A 25,566-nucleotide genomic window follows, 5' to 3' on the forward strand; every position below is an offset into this window, starting at 1 on the left:
AGATATTTCGATATTATATTTAGATATTATCTTAATATAATTTGTATCTCAGATACCACTATTAGTCCACATCTAATAGTTTTATGTATATGTACCTATTTCAAAATGTATAACTATTACTGTGTATATGTTGCGCTAGTGAGTAGTTGTTTATATCTGGTAAGTTTGAGTATATCGTAGAATATAGTCAATGGTGATTTATTAGTCAAGTTTTTCAAGTGCGGTAATCGGCGCATTCTCTTGCGTTTTTCTTTTTGGGGAGACAAACAAAGATCGACGTTAACCATTCTTTGGGTAATACGTCTGAGCTATACATTTGGTTCAAGAGTATCACTGGAACATCAATGTGCTGCTCATCTATAATTTTTATTAATTCAATAGGAAACATATCAGGTCCAGGGCTTCTTCCGTTCATCATTGTTTTTAATGCGTGTACTATTTCTTCTCTTGTGATATCTGGACCTATTTCGTCTTCTGAAGTTCTTATCTGGACTTATTTCTTCTGAATCAAGTTCTATATTTTCCAGGTCTCCTCTTTCATTATCAAACAGTTCATCTATGTATTGTGCCCAGCGTTGTACTTTCTCCTCGGTCTGTGTTATAGTAATCCCGTGTCTATCCAGAAGTGTACCAGTGAGATTTTCTTTTCTTAGCCCTGCCATTTCTTTAACTTTCTTGCGTCGATTAAATAGATCGTATATTTTTTGAAGGTCCGCGATCTCTTTGCATTTCTCTTCAAAGTGTTTTCTTTTGACTGCTTTATCATCCTTCTTATCTCGAGATTAATCTCGCTGTATTTATTGTTATCTTTGTTCTTATATTGTTTCCGTTGTTCCATCATTTTGAGTATCTCGTCGTTCATCCATTCCTTTTTTCTTTTTGAGGAAGTTTTCAGTATTTATTTGCACGTATATAGTAGACAATGTTTTAATCGATCCCAGTGCTTGTCAATATCATTGCTGTCTATGTTCAATTCGATACAGTTCATATGCAGTTCAGTTCGTGTTGGAGGCATTCTTTTACTTTTTGTTATTTAAGCTTGCTTGTGTTTATTGTAGGAGTTTTTTGATGTCTTTTAATGTTTTTAAGTGTGAGCATAATCCTGGCAATAAGTGTATTGTGGTCTGAGGCCACGTCTGCTCCGTATCTTTCATTTATCATAATGTATATGTAGTATACCTGGTTCCTAACCACTTTCTCCGATGTATCTGCGGGCGATCGCCATGTATAGAGTCGTCTGTTTAGTGGCTTGAAAAATGTGTTTGTAATAATCAAGTTCTGCTCTTGGCAAAATTGTAATAGACGGTCCTCTCTCTCGTTACGATTTCTCAGACCATAAGTTTCTACACACTTTCCACTTTGTCCCCTTCCAATCTTTGCATTGAGATCACCTAGGACTATCGTGATTTCTATAGTTTTCGCTATTTTCAGTAATCAAAAACTAGGTTGAAGAAAATAGAATAATTTGAAAGTTCAAAATCGGTATACGTTAAAAAAATGACAGATAGGCCGATATCTCTTTTAAATGTCCTCGGTACAGTATTCAAAGGGATTCTCAACATATATAGATCCTTATATAGATTTTGCTAGATTTAAATTTTGAACTAAACTCAATTTCCCAAAAATAAAGCTTGTCTATTTGCCGATCACCGATATCCTCTAAATTAAATTGATATTCCAATTTTCCTTTCATAACATATTCCAATATTGTTTGAGCATTCTAGCAGCTTGTTTTTGTTTTTCATTACCTATACAATTGCATATCTTCAGTCTTTATAATAAATATAAATTATTTATTTATTAATTACATATTTTAGTCTAATGCAGGAACACCACCACTAGAAAACTCTGAAAAGTCCAATAACCTTGGAATTATTGATGGACAGGAAGTCATACCTCATTCGATGCCATACATGGTAAGTGTTTGGAAAAACGTTTAAATAAACCAATACTTATACATAATATGTTACAAGATGATATTATTTATACTAAATCCTAAATCCTTCCTAAAAACTTCCTTTGAATAATAGGTATGTAATACCTATTGATAAAATTCATATCTATATAATAGAAATATCTTTTTAAATTCATTGTCTTGAGGATAAAGAGACTTGGTGGTGGTCAAACGAAGCGAAGGGAAAATAAAAGAAAAGGGAAAATTATATAAAAAGTGGCAAGAAACCAGATCTGACAGAGATCTTCAAAACTATATGGTGGCGAAAAAGGAAGCGAAAGTGGCAGTAGCAAAACCCAAAGCAGAAGCGTATTTAAACCTATACGATCAACTTGATACCAGGGAAGGCGAAACGAAGATATATAAAAAACAGAGAGCAAAGAAAGCAAAAGATTTTAATCAGATTAGATGTATCCGAGATGAAAATAATAAAATACTAGTTCACGAAAAGGATGTCAAAAAGAGATGGAGAAAGTACTTTGACAGCTTATTAAATAAAGAATTTGACAGACAGCCTGTAGAGTCAACGGATACAGTAGCAGCAACGGTCACCAAAATAAAAAACGAGGAAGTGGCTCAAGCGCTTCAAAAAATACAGAAAGGAAAAGCGGTAGGACCAGATGATATTCCTGGGGAAGTATGGAGAGCATTGGGAGAGACAGGAACCAGGTGGCTAGCAGGTTTATTTAATAGAATTATGGAAGTTGACAAATGCCAGACGAAAGGAGAAGCAGTATACTAGTACCTGTCTACAAAAACAAGGGAGATATACAACAATATACATATCTACAAACTGCGGGCTATAAAACTGCTTAGTCACACCATGAAAATATGGGAAAAGACCGAAATATTCGAGAATCAATTTAGCTTTATGCAATTTTTTTTTATAAGGCAGTTGAAGAAAAAATACAGGAGTAAAGAAACAAACGCTCATATGGTATTCATTGATCTTGAGAAAGCCTATGATAGAGTTCCTCGAGAGATTCTGTGGTGGGCACTCAATAAGAAAGGAGTCCCTCGTGAATATGTAAAGATTGTGAGGGATATGTATGAGGGAGTAACGACTAGTGTTAGGACAGGTGTGGGAGAGACTGATAAATTTCATGTGAAAGTAGGATTGCACCAAGGCTCTGTGGTGCTTAGTGCGTATTTATTCTCATTAGTTTTGGACCAGATAACAGCGAAACTACAGGGTAACATTCCATGATGCTTAATGTATGCTGATGATGTCGTGATAGTAAGAAATAGTGAAAGAGACTTAGAACAAAAACTGGAACAGGGGAGACAAGCTCTGAAGGAAAAAGGTTTAAAACTTAGTAGGACAAAGACAGAGTATTTGCAATGTTCATTTAAAGATGGAGTTACTACAAATAAAATTGTATCTTTGGATGGTGAACTGATTGTAAAAAGCAATCGTTTTAAGGACCTGGGATCGGTATTACAGAGTAATGGAGAAATAGATGGAGATGCATGCAGTAGAATTAGGGCCGGATGGATGAAGTGGAAGGAAGCGAGTGGTGTGCTGTGTGCCAGGAAAATTCCAATGAAATTGAAGGGAAAATTCTATAAAACAGCCATAAGACCGGCTATGATGTACGGAACTGAATGTTGGGCAGTGAAAAAGAAAGAGGAACAACGAATGCATGTGGCGGAAATGAGAATGCTTAGATGGATGAGTGGAGTGACAAAAAAGGATAAAATTAAAAATGAGTATATTAGGGGAAGTCTAGGTGTGGCACCAATTGATGCGAAAATGAGAGAACATAGGTTGAGATGGTTTGGTCATGTTCAACGTCGAGACGCTAATCACCCAATACGAAGAATTGCTGAAGTGCAGATTCCTGGAAGGAGTAGGAGAGGAAGACCAAAGAAGACGTGGGGGGAGACGATAAGGCAGGACATGTTGGTAAAGGGGATTAATATTGATATGACCCAAGATAGAATTGTATGGAGAAATGCAATTAGGAAAGCCGACCCCGCATAGGGATAAGGCAAAGAGAATAAATAAATTGATAAACAAATAAATTGATATTAACTTACTGATGCTTACTGTAATTAAGTGATACTTACTTTACAATCTCAGAAATTTGACCTCTAAAAACTCGATGAACAAGCTTAATTCTGCTGAGAATATAAATTGTGGGGCCACAAAAATGATGCGAAAAAGTTAGCCACTCCTACCCCCGTAAAAACTTACACTCCTGTATAGCTGAGATAATTTTGAACAAAAATATTTATTAGTACTTTTGTAGAATAAACCGTTATCGCAGAAACAACGTTTAAAGCGACTGGCGATTTTGAATATCTTCTTCTTCTTCTTATTTTGTAAAGACATGACTCTCTCTGTTCCTTCAATGTGCCTCCAATAAGACCATCGTCTTCGTGGTCTTCCCACTCATCGCCTTCCTATTGGGGAACAGTCTCTCGCCGTCCTTACTACTCTATTTCTTGGCATTCGGCTTATGTGGTCATTCCATTCTATTCTTCTGTTTCTTACCCAGTTATTAATGTTGTCCACCTTGCATCTCCGTCGTATATCTGTACTTCTTGCTCTCTCCAATAGAGTCTTACCATCGATTTTTTGGAGGGTTTTCATCTCCGCTGTTTCGAGCAATCTTTTTGTCCTCTCTGTGTCTGGTCGTGTTTCTGCCGCTATGTCATTATTGGTCTGATGACTGTTTTGTAAATTCTGCCTTTCATTTCTTTTCCGATATTTTTATTTCTCCATATTGTGTCATTCAGGCAACTTGCGTCTCTTTGCTCTATCCACTTGATTTTCCACTTCTGTTTCGAGCCTTCCGTAGCTAGATAGTGTGATGCCTAGATATTTAAACTCCATCGCTTGTTTTATTATCTGACCCTCCAGCTTCAATTTACATATTATTGGATTTGCTGTTATAACCATGCATTTTGTCTTTTTTGGGGAAATTAACATGTTAAGTTTTTGAAATTAACATGAAACACTGTCTGGGGTAATTGCGGGGTGGATCTAGTAGCTCTGCGGTTACCACAGCCAAGCCCGGATAAAATGTGGAGGGTGATTGGCAAGGTTAGCAAGCTACCAATCGGAAAAACAAATACTGCTCAAAGAAGCAATGTGATTTTAAATTTCAGGAGCAAAATATTTTTTTTAAATAATATGTGTAATCAACTCGACAGTAAAATTTCGATATATTTTGATCAGAATATCGTACCGACAAAGTTAAAAATCTGTTTAAAAGGTGAAGAGTACAGCTTTCTCATGAAATTTTTAGATTTTGCTGCGAATGAAGTCAATTTCTATAAAGAAATACATAAATAAACATTCCACGGATTTTGCCATTTTTACGATTTACATGGTGTCAATAAAATGTATCACTTCTATTGACCGGTAATAATATATAATTTCCATTGTTACTCTTTAAAACCTTTAACATGAAATTCCATTTGCAATTAAATATGCCTAAAAACGCTGAATTTAAAACTTTCAAATAAAAACAAATCTGCAAAAAAATATCAAGGTTTGCTTTCAAGGCTTCTCAATCTAGTTTCAAGGCTCTTCCAATGTACTATTAATGTCAACTAGTTGTACTCACCAATATACATGGCATTTATTGACTTCGAAAAAGCATTTGATAGTGTGGAACACTGGGCAGTAAAGAATTCCCTACAAAACAGCAGAATAGACTAAAGATATACCGACTTAATTACAAATATATATAATAAGGCAACAACAACTATTAAGCTAATGAAAATTAAAATAAACCGATGAGTAAGACAAGGAGATACCATCTCGCCCAAGCTATTTAACCAAGCTCTAGAAGATGTGTTCAAACAACTGCACTGGGATGGCTTGGGTATAAACGGGCAATATCTGAATCACTTACGATATGCTGATGATATTGTATTAATAACAGAAAGAAGTGAAGAACTACAAAGAATGATGGAAGAACTAGATAGAGAATCGACAACGATAGGACTGAAGATGAATTACAGTAAAACAAAAACCATGATCAACCAACAAGAAGAACTAATAATTACAGTGGCAAAAACAAGAATAGAACAAGTAAAAGAGTATATATATCTAGGACAAATCGCTAGATTAAATAAAGAAAATCAGACCGAAGAAATAAAGAGAAGAATAAGATTGGCCTTATAAAACTGTCTTATATTCTAAAGAACAGAAAATACCCGCAATATCTAAAAACAAGAGTCTTCAATCAATGTATACTCCCTGTTCTGATATATGGCTCTCAGACATGGACGTTTACAAAAGAAAATATGGAAAAAATAGCAAAGACAGAAAGATCCATGGAAAGACAAATGCTGAACATTAAACTATCAGACAGGAAAAGAAACGAATGGATCCGTAACAAAACAAAAGTGAAAGATGTCTCAACCCAAGTAGCAAAGCTTAAATGGAAGTTCGCCGGACACACCCTACGGCAGAAGGATGAAAGATGTACTAAGACGATTATACATTGGAGACCGTGGAACCACAAACGAAAAAGGGGAAGGCCACAAATGCGATGATCAGATGACCTGAAGAAGCACACTGGGTCAAAATGGATGCAAATTGCCCAAGATAGAGAGGCATGGAAGAAGGAAGAGGAGGCCTTATATCCAAGGATGGATGTTTAGGGCTGATTAGATAGATAGATAGTTGTACTCACCAGTATTAGAATAGATAACTTAAAAGCAGAAATTAGAGAGAACCACTTCTACTTTGGTTAAAGAATCTCAGAACCTGGTTCAACACTTCATCATGATAAGATAAAGATTGCTATGATGATTGCCAATATTCGTTATGAATAGGCACATCTAGAAGAAGATTTCTTCTTTTATTGACGAAACAACTGATTTGTCATAAAGTATTTTGCTTATGGACTAGTAGCAACAAAGCGTAGCATCAAAGTAAGAATATCGCGTCTAAGTGCCAGTTTGTAATAATGGGTAGGTTCGAAATAAATAAATATATTATGGATGTTTATATACAGAGTAAAATTAAAATAATAAAATAAAATAATATTCTGTCTTCGCTCCGCCTTCGAAGAAAGCTCCCTTGGAAGACATCTGTAAAAGAAACTAAATTGTTTTTACTATTATCAAAAACGTAATAACAATATTAGTAAAATACAGGAAGCAATCACGCTATACGGAATCAGTATATACATAATTACACACAGATTCGTAGCCACGAGTACATCTCAATCCAGTGTAACCACACATAATCTCACAATCAAAATATCAACAACTACATATACAGATACCCATACAACAACTCCGGATCGGAGATGGCAGGAACCGCTTACTGCGCTTACAGTTACCAGCGAAGCATCTCATCAATACAGAGTTCCTTCGTCCCAGAGGTTTCGACTCAGTCCCTCGCATAACTGCCGCTGGGCGGCCGCCTGCTGGTGGCCAGGTTGAGTTCTTTTTCAATTCAGTGCACTAAGAGGAACTGTTTTCATCGTCCTCGGTTTTCTTCTTAAATATACTCTCCGTTGCTCTCCTTGAATCCATCAGAGTGGAAGTGGAACTTCGATGAGCAATCGGAATGAAAGTGAGATTGCGTTGGTATCGATGGTCCTCTGTTGACGAGCTCCTGAATGCCGGGCGAAAGGCATATCGTTACAAGCTTAACGATTTATTCAAATAATTTCGACTAAAATTTTAGTGTCAATTATAAAATATAAATCCAATATAATAAACATTTCTTTGCTCCTACTTACGCTGAAACAGACATTTATTTATATAGATACTTAATTAACAAACTAGAACATTTGAACAATTAGTTGAATTCTTTTATAGTTTGATAATTTGTTTTAGGCTGCCATTCGTAGTGAAATAAATTACACCACAGTTTTATGTGGAGGATCTTTAATTAGTGATTCCTTAGTTCTGACAGCAGCTCGGTGTGTTTATGGGTAAGTTTATTTATATATTGCTATTATCAGGGGCGTGCGGTCCATGGAAGCAAGGAAAGCATTGCTTCCCTTGGTTTCCGTAGGTAATACCGTACCAACTGAGTAACTGAGATTATTTAAAAAAAATTGAACAAACACGTAAGCAGAAGCAGGATTTTAAGTTGCATACGAGAATATTTAATTATGTAATACAAGCAGTAAGTAATAAGAAAAGACAAACGTATTTTACTCTATTTTTGTCATACAGTAAATAACAAAGCAATAAAATACTCTAAAAGCAGCGCTGCATGCCGCATTTCTAGCTTTCGTTCCGTACGCGGACCCATAGGCCATGATCGTATTTCTACGTTAGTATTCGGAGACATGTCAGCAGATAATCTGATTTCAAATTTGCTTCTCCTCAGCCTATGTAAAAATCACCAGGGTTACACGCAGAATGACGAGTTCAAATTTCGGGCATATCTTCGCTTGTAAGCAATTTTGTTAACTGCATACAAGGAGCTGTTTTCGTGAATTTAAATGGGATTTACCAGCACTTGACAATGATGGGCTTCGTCAACTGATTTTGTGGAATTATGAAGATTAATTTTATTTAGTTATTTATATAAATAAATATAATAGAATTATTTATATTATAAATACTAAAATATTTTTGTAGTAAAGAAAAGAGAGACGTTCTCACAAACAATTTATTTTACAACTGACTACCGGTTTGGCTGTCTACAATATTCACAGCATCTTCAGGTCACGGTAAAAGTAAAATTAAATGCTACAAATAACAAAAAACCAGAGTTAGTTAAGTGGTCTGGTTGAAATCAAAGGGTAATGGTCAAGCCAATATTAAAGTATATATATTTATGCATACATATAAATACTAACCAGTACGTAAATATGGTTTACAACCCTCACACTCACATACATGCACGCATTCAAATGTAGTGGCAACAAAAGTATGTTAAGTATAAGTATATACACTTACTTTCCGGTATAAGGGAAGAATATAGTAGTATTCAATATCATACTTTTTCTCTATATTATGCTAAAGTTTTTTCTCTATACTATGCTAAATCATACTTTAGCATAATATAGAGAAAAAGTATGATATTGAATACTACTATATTCTTCCCTTATACCGGAAAGTAAGTGTATATACTTATACTTAACATACTTTTGTTGCCACTACATTTGAATGCGTGCATGTATGTGAGTGTGAGGGTTGTAAACCATATTTACGTACATGTTAGTATTTATATGTATGCATAAATATATATACTTTAATATTGGCTTGTCCATTACCCTTTGATTTCAAACAGATCACTTAACTAACTCTGGTTTTTTGTTATTTGTAGCATTTAATTTTACTTTTACCGTGACCTGAAGATGCTGTGAATATTGTAGACAGCGAATCCGGTCGTCAGTTGTAAAATAAATTGTTTGTGAGAACGTCTGTCTTTTCTTTACTACAATAGTATGGACTCACACATGCAACCCATTCATTTTTTACTAAAATATTTATATAAATATATGTATTAGGGTTTTGGAGAATGGCGAAAATGTGAAAAGTGGGATACAGAAACCATAAATAATTCGAGAGGATTTTTGGAGTTTTTTAACTTTGCTTTTTTCAAAAATATTTACATTCTCAGATAATTTATTTAATGTATTGCAATGCAAAATAAACGAGATTGGTTTCTGTGTAAAAAAATAGCGAATTTAAAGATGTTATTAACAAAAAGAGAGAATGACATTGAAAAATGTTGGAATAATATGATGGCAAGAAGTTTTGAGCCTAAAAGGAAACGCATACGCGCTGATAATGTTGGATATGTCCAATAGTGCTACCGCCGACTGTTATAGTCTATAATACTATCAGATATAACCGTCGGTCTTGACGGTCTAGTTAGCTGAGGCGCCGTCGATCGACAAGTTTAGTGCATTTCCGATTTGCGAACGCTGGTTCTAGCCTCAGCTAGGTCATGAAATTAATAAAAGGCCAACGCCGTAGTATAAAACTCAATAGAATCTACGACTTGGTCTGGAATAAACTGGCGTCTGATCGGCCTATGGAGGAGCGGTACGGTAAGGGATAAGGGCTTGCGGCTTGGTGATACTCCTCCATAGATCCCTACCAAAGGGAGTTGACGCCTAAGAACGGTGTATATATACTATCAGATTTTAGATCAAATATGCCAACCAATGGAAAATAGGTTTAAGAATTTTGATGACCGAGACTTTCGTTCAGGTAGAAGAATTGAATTACATTATAAATAGGTGTTTTTACAATTTTTTATAAATTGCTTCCCCTGTTTCAAATTTCACCGCACGCCCCTGGCTATTATATCTATATCACAGTCGTTTCTCGTATCCTAGTTTCCATCGCTTTCTATATTGCCAGTCACCATCCTCTACATTCATTCTCTTTTACTGCATCTTCATCTGCACTGGTCTGCACTCCATTCTTTTTTTTGGCCATCTATCTTCATTCATACGGATTACATGTCCATTTTATCTCAAACTCTTGGGTTCAATGGTGTCAATTATTGTTATCTCAATACAGATTCTCCCCGTATCTCATCAACTCTTATTTTGTCGTGATGTGTTAGCCTGCAGCATCGTCTCCAAAACTACATTTCGATTGACAGTAACTTTTTCTTAATAGTCTAACATTTTCCAGACATCAGCTCCATAAGAGTCCATGATTTCGACTATATTCTTATAGATTCTGATGATCATCAACAAATATGAAACATCAAGGATATCCCCTGAATGTCCATGTTGTTTAATCGAAAACTTAAACTAAAAACTCAATAACAGATAACATACTATAATCTGAGCCAAAATTAACCGCCAACCTAAAAATGGGTAATTTTTGATGTCTCGTATTTCCTAAACCTGTTGTCCGATTTAAGTGAATTTTTTAATATGTTATAGCCTTATTCTTTAACAATATCGCTGTAATAATATTGTTGCCGAAAAGGTAAAATTTCATTGTATACCGGGTGTATGAATCAAACTGTGGAATATTCTACCATTTATAAAATACTGAAATTAAAACCCAACTATAGCCTCATGTTTTCTCAACATTCTGTTTTTTTATTCATTCGCGTATGTTGGACCATAAAAAAGTTAGGTACCTACTTTAACAACTAGCCATATTTTTCATCAATACAGGGTGTTTTTAAATAAGTATGGCAAACTTTAAGGGGCAAATCTACATTAAAAAATAATGACAGTTTCCTTTATAAACGTATGTCTGAAAATGCTTCGTTTTCGAGATAGGGGGTGTTGAAATTTTTCTTACAAAACTGACGATTTATCTATTGCTTTAAAACCGGTTGAGATATGCAAATGAAATTTGGTGAGTTTTAAGAAGTAGTTATAGTAGGGGAGTAAAGTATGCTAAATGTGCAGTCACTCGAGCATTATGGGGACCTATTGGGTTGTGATTATTAGGTCCTAAAACTAAAAAAAGTTAAGTAAAATTTTCCATTTTAGTGGGGACTTTCCTTTTTTTAATTTAATTTTCCATTTCCAACAATCGTTTTTTCCGATTATAACGCCATTTATGCATAATTCGAAAAAATGTTTCGAATAAAAGTTACTTACTTTTTAGTAAGGAATCCAAATCTGCAATAAAAAATGGGAGCTCCTATTTAAGATTTTAAAGTAATTTCCCACCCCACCTCCGTGGGGGGTCGTGTTTGGTGCCATTTGATAGATTTTTCAAAAATATTAAATTTACCCCCCACCCGTCTCCATGGGAAGTCGTGTTTGGTATCATTCGATAGATTAGATAGGTATCATTGATCGATTCCCCTTATTCGATAGATTTTTAAAAAATATTGAGCACATATTTTTTAGTTTTTCGATCTGTCATTCATTTCGCGAAATATTCGCTTTTTTCTTGTGAAATTTTGGGATTCACCCAATTCCTTACGCCCGGCTCAAATCGTCAGATTTTTGAAATATACACTCTTTCGCATGTACTTAACTTACCTTATCTTAATCTGACAATTTCGAGTTTTTTTAAGGATAGATTTTTTTTTCGGGCCCCCCTTAACGAACTCCCCTGTGTTAAGAGCAAATATTTAATAGAGGTACATCTGCAGGGTACCAGGTTTCTCCCCATATGATAATCTGACGCGCTCGAGTAACTGCAAAAATCCTCGCTTGGGCTCTCCTACCATTATTGCACATTTTTTGATATACAATTAACAATTTAATATTCACCATTGGCGCGCATAGAGATAATATGACGGCTCATATTACCCGTATGCGCGCCAATGGTGAATATTAAATTCTTAATTGTATGTCAATAAAATGCAATAACTAGCTCTTAAAACCCGCCAAATTTTATTTGGATATCTCAACCGGTTTTAAAGCCATAAATAAATCGTCAATTTGTAAGAAACATTTCAACAGCCCCTATCTCGAAAACGAAGCATTTTCGAAGATACGGTTATAGAGCAAACTGTCATTATTTTTTCATACAGAATTGCCGCTTAAACTTTGCCATACTTATTTAAAAACAACCTGTATTGATGAAAAACATGGCTAGTTGTTAAAGTATCTAACTTTTTTATGGTCCAACATACACGAGTAAATCAAAAAACAGAATGTTGAGAAAACATGAAGCCATAGTTGGGTTTCTTCCACAGGGTGATGCGAACTTTAAGAAAAAAACACTTTGATTCGTACATCCGGTATACAATGAAAATTTACCTGTTTAGCAACAATATTATTACAGCGATATTGTTGAAGAATAAGGCTATAATATATTAAAAAATCACTTAAATCGGACAAGTTACAATTGCAACACATCAAAAATGACCCATTTTTAAGGTGGGCGGTTAATTTTGGCCCAGAGTGTATGTTTCAGAGAGATGAGAAGTCCGAGATCTAAACAATAAATCTGAAAATTCTCTTGGAACCACTTTCTCGTAACATCCTTAATCTCTGCCTTTTACAATTTATAAGGCAAGGAGTCAACCAATAAAGGGAACGAAAGAGACTTTACAGTATGCAGTCACAATCCGTCTAGAAAAATTCCACCGAAAGTTGACTCCGTGTACTCAAAATATGAATAAAATGAATAATTAAAAACAGCTTTTGTTTCATTTCGGCTCAGAGATGATCCATCAACACCATATTATGTCCGTTTCGGTCTCTAGACCTCTTCGTGGGGCTACATGAACACCTCTGAATCGAAGCTTTATTCGTCGTCTCCTTGCCTTAAGGGAAAGTGGGGGAATGGTGCGCGGCGGGTAATCGTGCGCTGCATTGTATTTCCAATTCCGTGGAAGATTTTACGAACTCAACCAGTCCTACACCTTTCAATCGATCTCATGAACGGTTTACGCCATTATCTTCAGTCGACCATTGCACGTGGACTAAGTCAGATCCGATTATTGAAAATTGCAAGAATTTTTCTAGTCTTTCTGCTCCAAAAAATAGGACGGTAAGTCCTTAGACTTTATTCAATTGCTTTGGACTTAATCAATCTGGATTGATTTAAATCATGCTGTTTAACGTGTATTTTGGTGCATCTGTTGGTTGATATGGTTCAGTAGTTTTCCGTTTGTGATGATGATTAGTGTTTAGGGCACAAAGGGGTAATAGTGCGCAGGCGTGCGCACGATTACCCCACAAACAATGAAATCGTAAATATAAAAATTACCATTTTTATTGCCAGATGCCACGAACCTACTCTAGAAAATCTACGATTCTTAAATATACTGACGAAGATTTAAAAATGGATGTAATCAGAAATGATGGCAAAAAATACAAGAAACGGGAGGGCTTTCAATATTCCCGAATCGATTAAAAAAAAGAATAACAGGTTTGCACACGCCACCCCGTTTAGGCCGCACAGCTGTACAGCTGTGTTTCAGGTGAAGTAGAAAAATAATTAAGAGGATGTTGTGATAACGCTTGCTAAATTATTCTATGGCTTAACATAAAGAACTTAGATGATTGGTATTCAGGTATGCTGAAGAAAACAATATCCTAAATAATTTTAATAAAGAGAAGAAGTTAGCTAGCAAAGATTCGCTTTATGGGTTTACAAAAAGGAGTCCTGATATAACATTAAGACAACAATTACAAGCACACCAATGAAGACAAAATTGGAGGAAACCCATGAAAAGAGATGATTAATGGACCAGAATCTTAAGAGAAAGGAGGAACAGAAAGCAGGAAGAAAGGCAACTGCTAAAGATGTTTTGATAAAGAATCGCCAGATATCTCGTCAGACAGAGAAAAGAAAAAAACAAAAAAAGGCAAACAAAAAAGAAGACAGTGCAGAAAGAGCTAACACCTGAGTCGTCTGATGTAACAGACGGTTATTTGTCAGATATTATCGATGAAGACGAATTAGATGATGTTGAATGAAGCTTCATTCCTCCACCATTAGAAAAATCAGCTGCACGTAACGAGACATGCTCTATTTGTGGGGAAAGGGGGAAGAAAAATATTGTGATATACATGTGTGTTATGTGCCTCGGGGAATCACGGAGAATGTACAGCTGTAAATACCCCAGAAAATTATAAATGCAACTTTTGTTTACGTTTAAAATATGACATTTAAGTATACCATACAATTCTTATGTCGTCATAATATTTTTATACTTTTGAAAGAAATGTTTTTATTACATTCATTTTAAATTAATGTTTTTTTTCTAACATTAATTTAGTGCGCACCATTTTCCAATCTGTGCGCATGATTACCCTCATGGGTGGGGAATCGTGCGCAAAGGCACTTCTTTTCTTTTTTTAATATTATGCTTTTGCACTTTGTATTTCTCTAAAACTTATTTTACATATTATGCAAAGCAGGGCCGGTTCCAGGGTTTTGAGCGCCCCGGGCAAAACAAGATTTGGCGCCCTTTCATACGAAATATTATATACTGCAAATATAAAAAAATAGTAAAAAAAGGCAAAAAATTAAAATTTCATTATAATAAAGAACTATGTAACAATATATTTAATCAAAAATAGTACAATAGTCAGTTATCGTTTATAGCCGATGCAACATATGGCGTAGCATAACAAACGCATTTTAAATTCAAGCAACGAAGGAGCGAGACAAAAGAGAAAGATAAATACAGCACATTGCCAACAAACAGAAAAAATGTATAACGTTGTACTTTTACAATACCAAAATAGATGTTGATTGTGCGCACTGTAAGCGCACAATCTCCATCCCCAATGACTAAATTGAGGAATTGGGATCCACATAGCATAAAAAATAAGGAGGATATTCTTTGCAGACACAAACTTGTACACCTTTATTTCTTCCCTTCATGTTAGAGCCGTTGTCATATCCTTGGCCTCTACAATCATCTAAATTCAATTGAAAATCATTAATTGTTCTACTATATACTGAGTTGGCCTATGCCTCGATACCTACAACTAAGGCTATGGAAAACAATGGAAGACCTCGAAGTTACATGAATATTAATAAAAGCAGTATAAGCACTATACAAGAAGAACAAAGTAGCTATCAAAACGGGCAATAGACTATGCAGTTCATTTAAGACAAAAATTGGACTGCTACAGGGATATTCCATATCCCTTTCCTATTTTAAATATTCCTGGAAAAAACCCTGAAACCATGGAGAAAAGTTGCGGAGTGGGTATACCAATAACAAAAAAATAGGCTGGAAATAGACGAAGGTAAACAAATCAAAGGAACAGACAAGTACAAGTATTTAGGTTTCATAATATCAAACAAAGGAACAACTGAAGAAGATAATATAAAACATAGACTAGGACAAACAAGAGACTGTATATGAAAATTTTGAAAATTAACCCGGTATTGTTGGACAAGAACATTAGTATATAAAAACAAGAGGAAGAATATAATATCACACCATGACAAGAAAGTATCCTGACTTATGGGTGTGAAAATTGTATAATAAATAAGTAAACCAAAAACAAAATAAGAGCAACAGAGATAGAATTTCTAAGGAAAAGCTGTGAGTACCAGCTAAAGCTAAGAGCAACGAAAAGGGATCGAATAAATAACAAAGAGATTAAGAAAAGAATGGAACTGAACTCAGATATATAATAGACTACATAGAACAGAAGAAATTAACCTGGTACGGACAAGAAGAAAAGCAGACAAAAAACGTTGGATCAACAGAATAAAAGAGTGGAGCCCGATACGAACAAAAAAGAAAGGCAGGCCCGAAGATCTTTCAGAGGTGAAGTGGACGAAGCAATGGAAAGAAGAAATCTGCAAGAAGGGGACTGGCAAAACAGAAATAACTGGAGAGAACGGTTGAGTGAAGGAATTCACTGAAAACTATGGAAATTATAAAGGATACAAGGTGTTTCTAAATAAGTGCGACAAACTTTGAGGGATAATTCTACATGAAAAAATGATGACAGTTTGCTCCATAAACGAATGTCCGCAAATGTTTTGTTTCCGAGAAACGAGGTGTTATAATTTTTCTAACAAACTAGCGATTTAATATTTCAAATAAAAAATCATTTTGGAATTCCTCGTTCAATTTGTGACAAAAAATTTATGCTTCTTTCATACGATGCGCCGTTTTTATGCAAAAAATAAAACATCTTATACAAAGTTTTCGAAATAGGTTTCTATACATTCATATGAGGAAGAACTTGTCATTCCTAATTCATATATTCCCAGATTGGGAGAAAAAATTTTTAAAAGAACAAATAAATCACTTTACAATGGAAGATTAGGTAAATTTAATTACTAAGACCGATGAGAATAATAATTTTAAAAAATCACTTCAAATGTTCAAAATTCTCGTCATTTACCTCATGACCTCATGTGCAATAAGTTAATATTATGATTTTCTACCATAAATTTAATTATCCATTTATTTTTTTATTACGTGGATAGCTACTTACCAAAATTTATGTAACGGAAAAATAATAAAAATTCATTAATTCCACAACAAATATTTTACAAAAATTTTTATTCCACTTTAAAGCACACGCGCCAGTGTTAATGCAAATTTACAGAAAGACAAAATTATTTAACCAAAGAGTTTTACGGCATAGTAATACAGTAGGTATATAGTATCACTGACTATTCATAATTTTGTTGATAATTTAAAATTTGATCTTCGTCCACTTTTAAAGTAGATTGTTGACATAACGTGATACCTTTGTAGATGACAAATGACCCAAAAAAATGAACAACCTTTGTAGATCGTAAAAAGAATTTGTCTGCATTAATTTTGTATGAGTGGTAAAAACCATGAGAATTCTTGGTGTATTTATTACACCAGGAGAATTCTTGGTGTATGAGAATTCTTGGTGTCTTAGTGTATTTATTAGTGAGCTTTGGTTTTAGTCTATTAATCTTTTTTGTGAGTTATGAATTCTCACTATAGATAGAAATATTTTTCTTATAAATAATATTAGAATTATTCAAACAATGTCATAGGAAAAATGTTCAAAGTTAATATGTAAAATCAAAAAAAATAATGAATTAAAAAAATATTTTTATATCGGCGTCCTTCAAAATTTAGCGCCCGTCAAAATTTGGCGCCCCGGGCGGTCGCCCGGCTCGCCCGCCCCTTTATCCGGCGCTGATGCAAAGTAGAATAGTTAGGGCTTACTCTAACGTACTGGATGTTATGATAGATTGAAAGAATTTACAACAGAATCGATTTCTGCTTAAGTGCGCACCATTCCCCCACTTTCCCTTATAAATTGTAAAAGGCAGAAATTAAGGATGTTACCAGAAAGTGGTTCCAAGAGAATTTTCAGATTTATTGTTTTGTTTAGATCTGGGACTTCTCATTTCTCTGTAATAGATGTTGCTACCGCTACAGCGTCCGATACGCAGAATTATTTTTATGTCATACCGGTTTAATAGTGTGTATTTATTACTTAGTTACCAGCCACATAAAGTATATGTCGCCAAAGTATGCCAGTAGTACGGTCTCATTTACGCATTCAGTATTATTTTCTGCCATCCATTGTTGAAATGTAGCTTATTCCTTGCCGTACGTTTCTTTGGATTTTATCGGTAACAGAGTCTCAGTGGCTTTTTTTTGGCTTTTTTAACTATTTCTTCAGAAATATCGAATTCCTCTTGCATTCTGACTTTTCTTGACAATTTCACATAGAAAAACTTTGTTTACGTTAATAACAAATTGCTAACCAACATCACTTTCCTAGCAACGGTACTAAATACCTGCTGCGATACAATATTACTTCTAATTAATATAAAATAAAATTAAAACTTTAAAAGTTAGAGTTGTCAACATAACGACGTCATTATTTTGCACTATTAATTTGTATATTTATTAGCAACTGCTGTTCGGCAGAACGTCAGTTGCTAATAAAGATACGACGTTCTGCCGAACAGCAGTTGCTAATAAATATACAAATTAATAGTTCAAAATAATGACCTCGTTATATGGTGACAACTCTAACTGCCGCCTGCAGTTGCCGCCTGCTGTCTGCAGTCGTTGTCGGAATCGTACCTTAATTGGTGCAATGAACCGGTATGACATAAAGTTTTGCTATCACCACGTGTATTATTAAATGATTATATCCTCGGGCGACATATAAACTCTCGGGGCGGAGGCCCTCGAATTTTAAAGCTTGTCGCGCTTATAGCCAGGGAGGTAGTGTCAAATTTGGCCGGAGCATTTTAGCATGGCTGTTTTCTTTTTATTTAGGTAGGTGTTCCAAAGCTTATTAACAAATGATGTGTCAGCTGGCCCAAAACCGGGGATTTTAGACAAGAAAAGGTAAAATATGAAAGTTGATGGACAAACGCTACACCTTAAGTATCAAATATTTATATACGTTACTCAGAACATTTGATAGACTTGCTTACTTGGCTCCTACCTTTCACTCAGGAGATCCGGGTTCAAATCCTGGCGCGGAAAATTCTTTTTGTTTTTTAAATTGACATTGTATTTTGAAAAATAGTTATTTTTATAATACCACGGCATGTCTACTTGGCCAGCTAACATTTTTTGCAACATACATGATGCAGCTGACGCTTTTTTTATTACAATCTAAAATTCATAAATTATTGATTTATACTTTTTAATATTTGCCACACTAGTCCAAGAATATTTTTTTATTATTAACTAGCTGACCTGGCAAACTTCGTACCGCCTTAAAACTAAATAATGTTTGAAAGTTTAATACCTAAAACTTACCAGAAAGCCAAAAAATACTAAAAAATATTGCGTACCTATACTTTTTTCTACCAAATGCATAGTTTACGATTCTATAAGGGACATAGGTACAGACAAACATTCATTTTTATGTATTATAGAGAATAGGGAAATATTTAGATTTCTATTAAAAAATGGGGGTTGGTGAGAGAAAAGTGAAAATTTAGGGTTGTATCTTTCGATTCTACAACATATAAAATTAAGAAAAAACAGTTTGTCCAAAAAAATAACAAATAATGTCTCCCTTTCCACTTAGATTGTTAGTATTACCAACTCAGGAACCTTCAGAGGTTCATGTACAACAAATTTGCTTATTAAGATCAATCATAATATTATGACCAAAAATGCATAGTTTGCGATTCTATAAAAGACAAACAGATTTTTTTATATTGTCTCGTATAAATAATAAAAACGTGGTATTATAAAAATAATTATTTTTTAAAATAAAATGTCAATTTAAAAAACAAAAATAATTTTCCGCGCCATGATTTGAACCTGGATCTCCTGAGTGAAAGGTAGGAGCCAAGTAAGCAAGGCTATCAAATGTTCTGAATAACGTGTATAATATTTGACATATATATTTGACATTTAAGTTGTAGCGTTTGTCCATCAACTTTCATATTTTACCTTTTCTTGTCTAAAATCCCCGGTTTTGGGCCAGCTGACACATCATTTGTTAATAAGCTTTGGAATAAATAAAATAAATAAAAAGACCTAAATAAAAAGAAACCAGCTATGCTAAAATGCTCCGGTCAAATTTGACACTACCTCCCGGGCTATTAGGGTATAAACATCTATTTAATGCCCTTGATACATAAATAACTATTATAATTTTGCTTAAATAGGCAGCTTGGTTTCGTTTCGATTCAGAGGTGCTCATGTAGCCCAACTGAAGAGGTCTGGTGACACCGAAACGGACGTATGGAGATGGTGAATCATCTATGAACCGAAATGAAACATAAACTGTTTTTAATTTAATTTTTAATTAATAATAACACTATGTTTCTTTTGTTACAATTTTCAGTTTTACCCATATTTTAGATCATACTGACAGTAGAAATAGAAAATTCTGCGTTTTAATACAGAGATCAAACACTAATTTATTATCCATAATAACAAATGAGACTCTCAAATGTCTAAGAAACTTTCCAGTCAAAAGAAACATTTTTTGTTGAACAAATGAATAACTGGAAATTAATGCTTATTAAAGAATGATTTCTAGCTACACAACAACAGTTTTTCCATCCCGGAAACAACAGTAAACGTGACTATTTTGTAAATAAAGACAGTTAAAATGTAATTTGTTTCAGAGACCACCACCATTTGTTTACATATGTGTCATTCTCTTGGTATCTTCAGAACAGCCTTAAAGGTGTGCTCTGAATCCAAACTAAATTTAACTGTCGAGTAAGCAAATAAATAGACATCTAACAAAAAATAGGCGAAACCCAAGAGACTCCATTTCTATATAAATAGTATTAAAGAATAAAAATCTAAAAGATTGCTTAGGTCGGAAACAAATTCTCACTTTTACCTGTACCCCATCCTTCTATAATTTGCAAGGAAAAAGGGCGATAAATGCATAGACACAGTGGATCTAAAATATGCATCCCGCATGTCTATGCATTTATCGCCCTTTTTCGTTGCAAATTGTAGAGAAATGTAGGTGAAAGTAAGAATTTGTTTCCGACCTAAGAAATCTTTTGGATTTTTCTTTTTAGATATTATTTATTTAGAAATAGAGTCTCTTCGGTTTCGCCTATCTTGTGACTATTTGTATTTACATTAAATTAATATTTTATAATATTTTATAGAGCTAGTGAAGTTACGGTTACTTTAGGTGCTCATAATTTGACAATCAACGAAGAAAGTCAAGTCACTATGACTTCCACATCATTTGTTATCCATGAAGATTATAAGCATTCTGGGGTACTTCACGATATTGCAGTTATTGAATTGCCTAAAGCAGTTACTTTAAATGGTGAGTACTTTTGTTTTTTTGGTTAGTTTTGTGGATCCTTATAATTTTCAGTTCTTCTTCTTCTTCTTTTTGTATAGACATGACTCTGTCTGTTTTTTCAATGTGCCTCTAGTAAGTTGTCGTTCCATCGTTTTCGTGGTCTTCCCACTGATCGTCTTCCTATTGGGGAACCGTCTCTCGCTGTCCTTACTATTCTATTTGTTGTCATTCGGTTTATGTGGTCATTACATTCTATTCTTCTGTTTCTTACCCAGTTATTCATGTTATTCACCCTGCATCTCCGTCGTATATCTGTACTTTTAGTTCTGTCCCATAGATCGATTTTCCGAAGTGTTTTCATCTCCGCTGTTTCGAGCAAACTTTGTCGGATCGTGTTTCTGCTGCGTACAATATGTCATTATTGGTCTGATGATTCTTTTGTAAATTCTGCCTTTCATTTCTTTTCCGATATTTTTATTTCTCCATATTGTGTCATTCAGACAACCTGCGGCTCTGTTTGCTCTATTCACTTGATCTTCCACTTCTGTTTCTAGCCTTCCGTACCTAGATAGTGTGATGCCTTGATATTTAAACTCCATCACTTCTTCTATTATCTGACCTTCCAGCTCCAATTTACATCTTATTGGATTTGCTGTTATAACCATGCATTTTGTCTTTTTTGGGGAAATTAACATGTTAAATTTTCTGGCGGTTATGTTAAATTGGTGCAGCATACGTTGTAAATAATCTTCACTTTGAGAGATTAGTGTTGCATCGACTGCATAGCACATTATTTAAGTTGTTTATCTCCCATTTGGTAATCAAATATTATCCACGTGCCGTTGAATCCTGGCTTAAAGCAGGTTCCAGTATAAATATAAGTACCTATACGTATTTCTTTATTTTTGTTAATCAATTTGTTTTATGTTAATCGAAATCTTATTATTTTAGACTACATTGCCACGATAAAATTGCCAGATTTTGCAGACATTAGCAATAGCTATGAAGAACAAGCAGCATCAGTTGCCGGATGGGGAAGAGTAAATGATGCAGAACAATTAAACAGCGATGTTTTACTCTACCAAAATTTTACCATTATTCCAAACATAATGTGCGAGCTCTCATATTTATTCCAAATACAATCAAACCAACTTTGTACATCAGGTGTATCGGGAAAGAATATTTGCTTAGGAGATAATGGTAGCCCTTTGGTATTGAATGGCGTACAAGTAAGTTAAATAACAATCTTTTTTTATTATTGTTTAGAAAAAACGACTAAAATTCTTTATAAAAGGTGTATGTGTTAAAATCTCTAAAAAAGCTACATTACAGAAATAGTTTTCGATCGGCTGACCGATCATCATCAGTGATTACGTGATTCCAACATGCTAACCACCAAAATACAAAAATATATCGTTAAAAACCCTTTAAAATTAATCCGTCATGGAAACATAGATAAAGTATGTGAACTTAAACACTTGCCATCATCTAGTCAACATGTGAAAGTCAATGTTGGGCTCAAATTTTACCTGGAGCATAATACATGAGATATTTTGTACATACATGTTTAAGTTCACATATTTTATCTATGTTTACATGACGGATCAATTTTAAAGGGTTTTTACCCATAAATTTTTATATTTTGGTGGTTAGCGTGTTAGAATCACGTAAGCACTGATGACGATCAGTCATCCGATCGAAAACTAGTTATGTGATGTAACGCTTTTTAGGGATTTTAACAAATATACCTTTTATAAAGGATTTTAGTCGTTTTTTGTAATATATGGTATACAGCCAACTGGGAAAAATTTTTCCTTGTAGATTTTTAATTGTTTAGAGTTTTAGACTATAGTTCCTATTCACTTTGGTGTGAACTATTTTTACATAGTTCCAATACACTTCAAAAATACGTTTCTTTTCCCATTCGCTCATTTTAATTTGTATATTCTTTTATGAAAGGTAGCTAAATTTTGTTTTATTTGGGGTGCTCAAAACATTGAAACAGAACCGGCACTGACAATATGGCTTGTTTTCGTGTTACATAGGTACACTTCGCGTCATATAAAACTGGTAGGGGAGACTGGTACACAATGACACATTTTTTAGGAAATGGCTCTAACATCGGAATGCAATCTTCGAAAAAATCTCCATTTAGAGTTTTGTTATCTGTGTACATTTGTGTATTAAATTTGATAGTTATAAGTGAAGTAAAAATAGTAACTTAGAAATTTTCAGAAATATGCAATACTGAATTTGTTTCAATGTGTACCACCGGTGGTACAGTTTGAAACATAAGGTAATACACAATGAAACTTATTAAAAAAAAACTATTAAATACAAAAAATATTTAATATTTCTTCAAGTTACCGTACAATAAAATTGTTAAACTCCAAACCAAATCTATAATAGCAAGATAGTCGTTTGTTTTTTGTATATATGGGTGCTGGCAATCAAGGGCGGTCATAAGGGGGGGCCATGGGGGCCATGCCCCCCCCCCCAAAGGTGGCAATGCACCTTAAATAAACTTGTCTAGTATCACAGGATAATGTTATGTTAATATATTTTAAATTATTTACTATGTAAATTAATTATTTTGAATGGATTCACATACGGATTTTGAAATACCTAGATACTGCAGTCTGTAATAATGATAATTAATCATAATGCCTGTCTCTTCAACTCTGGTTACGCCAATGCAAGTGCATCGCCTCCCGCGCGAATCCCGACACCGGCGACGTCCAGTGTAGAAACAGAAACATAAGAATGCCTATGTACATATTTTTTTATGGAAGTTATATCGTTGTGGATTGTGTAGAAATTTGAACGTTCTGAAGTATCTATCGTCTACCCGATATACACTATCGTATCGTAGTTATAGAGGTGACATAGGTGCAGTGCACTATATATATTGCCGGATTGTAATCATCATTTTATTCCAGGGTGACAGGTGAGTAAAAATCCATAGATAGGTTAGGAATAATTTTCTGTTTGCTAACGGAACGAATACATCAGCAATGAGTAAATAATACTCTGCAGTTTTCTCTCGTCCAGCGCAGATAGGATGCTATTTCGAAATACAAAAGTTAATAGATTCCGATTTGAACGAAAAGTGACTGCAAATTATTATTAGGCTCAAATTAAAAAACCTGGGCATATCCATCTCTCGTTTGGCCGGAATCACAAATGTTCTTTTTTTTTTTCAGAAAATGAAGAGGGCAAACAATACGAATACGTTGAATTCGTATTTTTCTGTTGTTCCGAAGAAAGTAATTAAAGATGTGGGTGATAATGGGTCATCCCGGTCATCTTCATCATCGTCTTCTCAACAGAATCTCGTAGTGCCAGAACGACTTACAACAGTATCAACATTACAAACATCAGTTAATAATGAAAATACTCTAAAGCAAGTCGCTGTAGAAAAGTCCAATGAAGTTAGTAACTACGACATTGGTCGAGTTGTTGATGGTTTGAGTGGTTTGGGAGACTTTCAAAAATATAATTATTTGAAAAATATGTGGGTTCCGGAAAAAAACTACTCATTTCCATTTTCTGAACATAACAAAAATAACAAGTTAGTTAAGCGGTACTTGAGATACGATCATCTCCAAAAATATAACTGGATTGCGTTTTCGGACTTGAAGAAAGGACTTTTTTGTAAGCACTGTGCTATCTTCGCAAATTCAGGTGGTAAAAATAAAGCAACAAGTTTGCAAAGTTTGGTTACCACACCAGTTACAAAATTTGCAAAATTATTTGGAATGGATGGTGTGCTAGATAAACATAGATAATACAAATCGATATCACATTGAAGGGGTTTTATCGAGCGATAATTTTATAAAATGTTACGAAAACCGATCTTTAGATATAAGAAATTTGATAGATAGTGCTCGAGCCAGGCAGATAGAGGATAATCGAAATCGGCTCAAACCAATCATTCGATCTATAATTTTTTTAGCCAAACAATGTATACCTTTCCGTGGCCATAGAGATGACGGGCCATTGTTAGAAGAAAGCAATGTGACAAATAATGAGGGAAACTTCCGAGAGCTTCTTCGATTCAGAATCGAAGCAGGAGACAAAACTTTAGAAGATCATTTAAGAAACACGTCGTCACGTGCCACATATATTAGCAAAAGAACGCAAAATGAGTTGATTGAATGTTGTAAAGACGAAATTTTGTCTGTTATTGTGAAAAAAAATTAGTGATGCTAAATAATACAGCATTATGTTTGGCGAAACTACTGACATAGCACATGTTTCCCAAATGTCGATTGTTATTAGATACTTAGAAGGTAACAACGTGCGGGAGGATTTTGTGTCATTCATAGATTGTCATTCTGAGAACTATGAGCTCAGTCCCGATACGTTGGAACCGGTTTTGAATGGTACTATTTTAGGAAAATCAGTGATAAAACAAGTTCAAAAATTTCGTTTACCATTGGAAAATTGTGTAGGAATTTGTACAGACGGATGCAGCGTAATGACATCAAAACAACAAGGAGCCGTCCAAGAAATTCAAAAAGAAATGAATATAGCTGTACGATGTCCATGTTTCAATCATGCTTT

General features: G+C 34.4%; 1 protein-coding gene across 1 annotated transcript in view; it reads left to right on the forward strand.

The window, feature by feature from the left end:
* LOC114327778 (chymotrypsin) overlaps positions 1-25,566 on the forward strand; it is a 31,681-nt gene continuing 6,115 nt past the window's right edge. Inside the window, exons 1-5 of the mRNA XM_028276487.2 lie at positions 1-159; positions 1,818-1,916; positions 7,763-7,860; positions 20,855-21,021; positions 21,952-22,229. Coding sequence (XP_028132288.2) covers positions 106-159; positions 1,818-1,916; positions 7,763-7,860; positions 20,855-21,021; positions 21,952-22,229 — 696 coding nt within the window. The 5' untranslated portion in view covers positions 1-105. The remainder of the gene's footprint in view (positions 160-1,817; positions 1,917-7,762; positions 7,861-20,854; positions 21,022-21,951; positions 22,230-25,566) is intronic.

The sequence above is a fragment of the Diabrotica virgifera genome, chromosome 2 (assembly GCF_917563875.1).
Source record: "Diabrotica virgifera virgifera chromosome 2, PGI_DIABVI_V3a".
NCBI classification, from domain to species: domain Eukaryota; kingdom Metazoa; phylum Arthropoda; class Insecta; order Coleoptera; family Chrysomelidae; genus Diabrotica; species Diabrotica virgifera.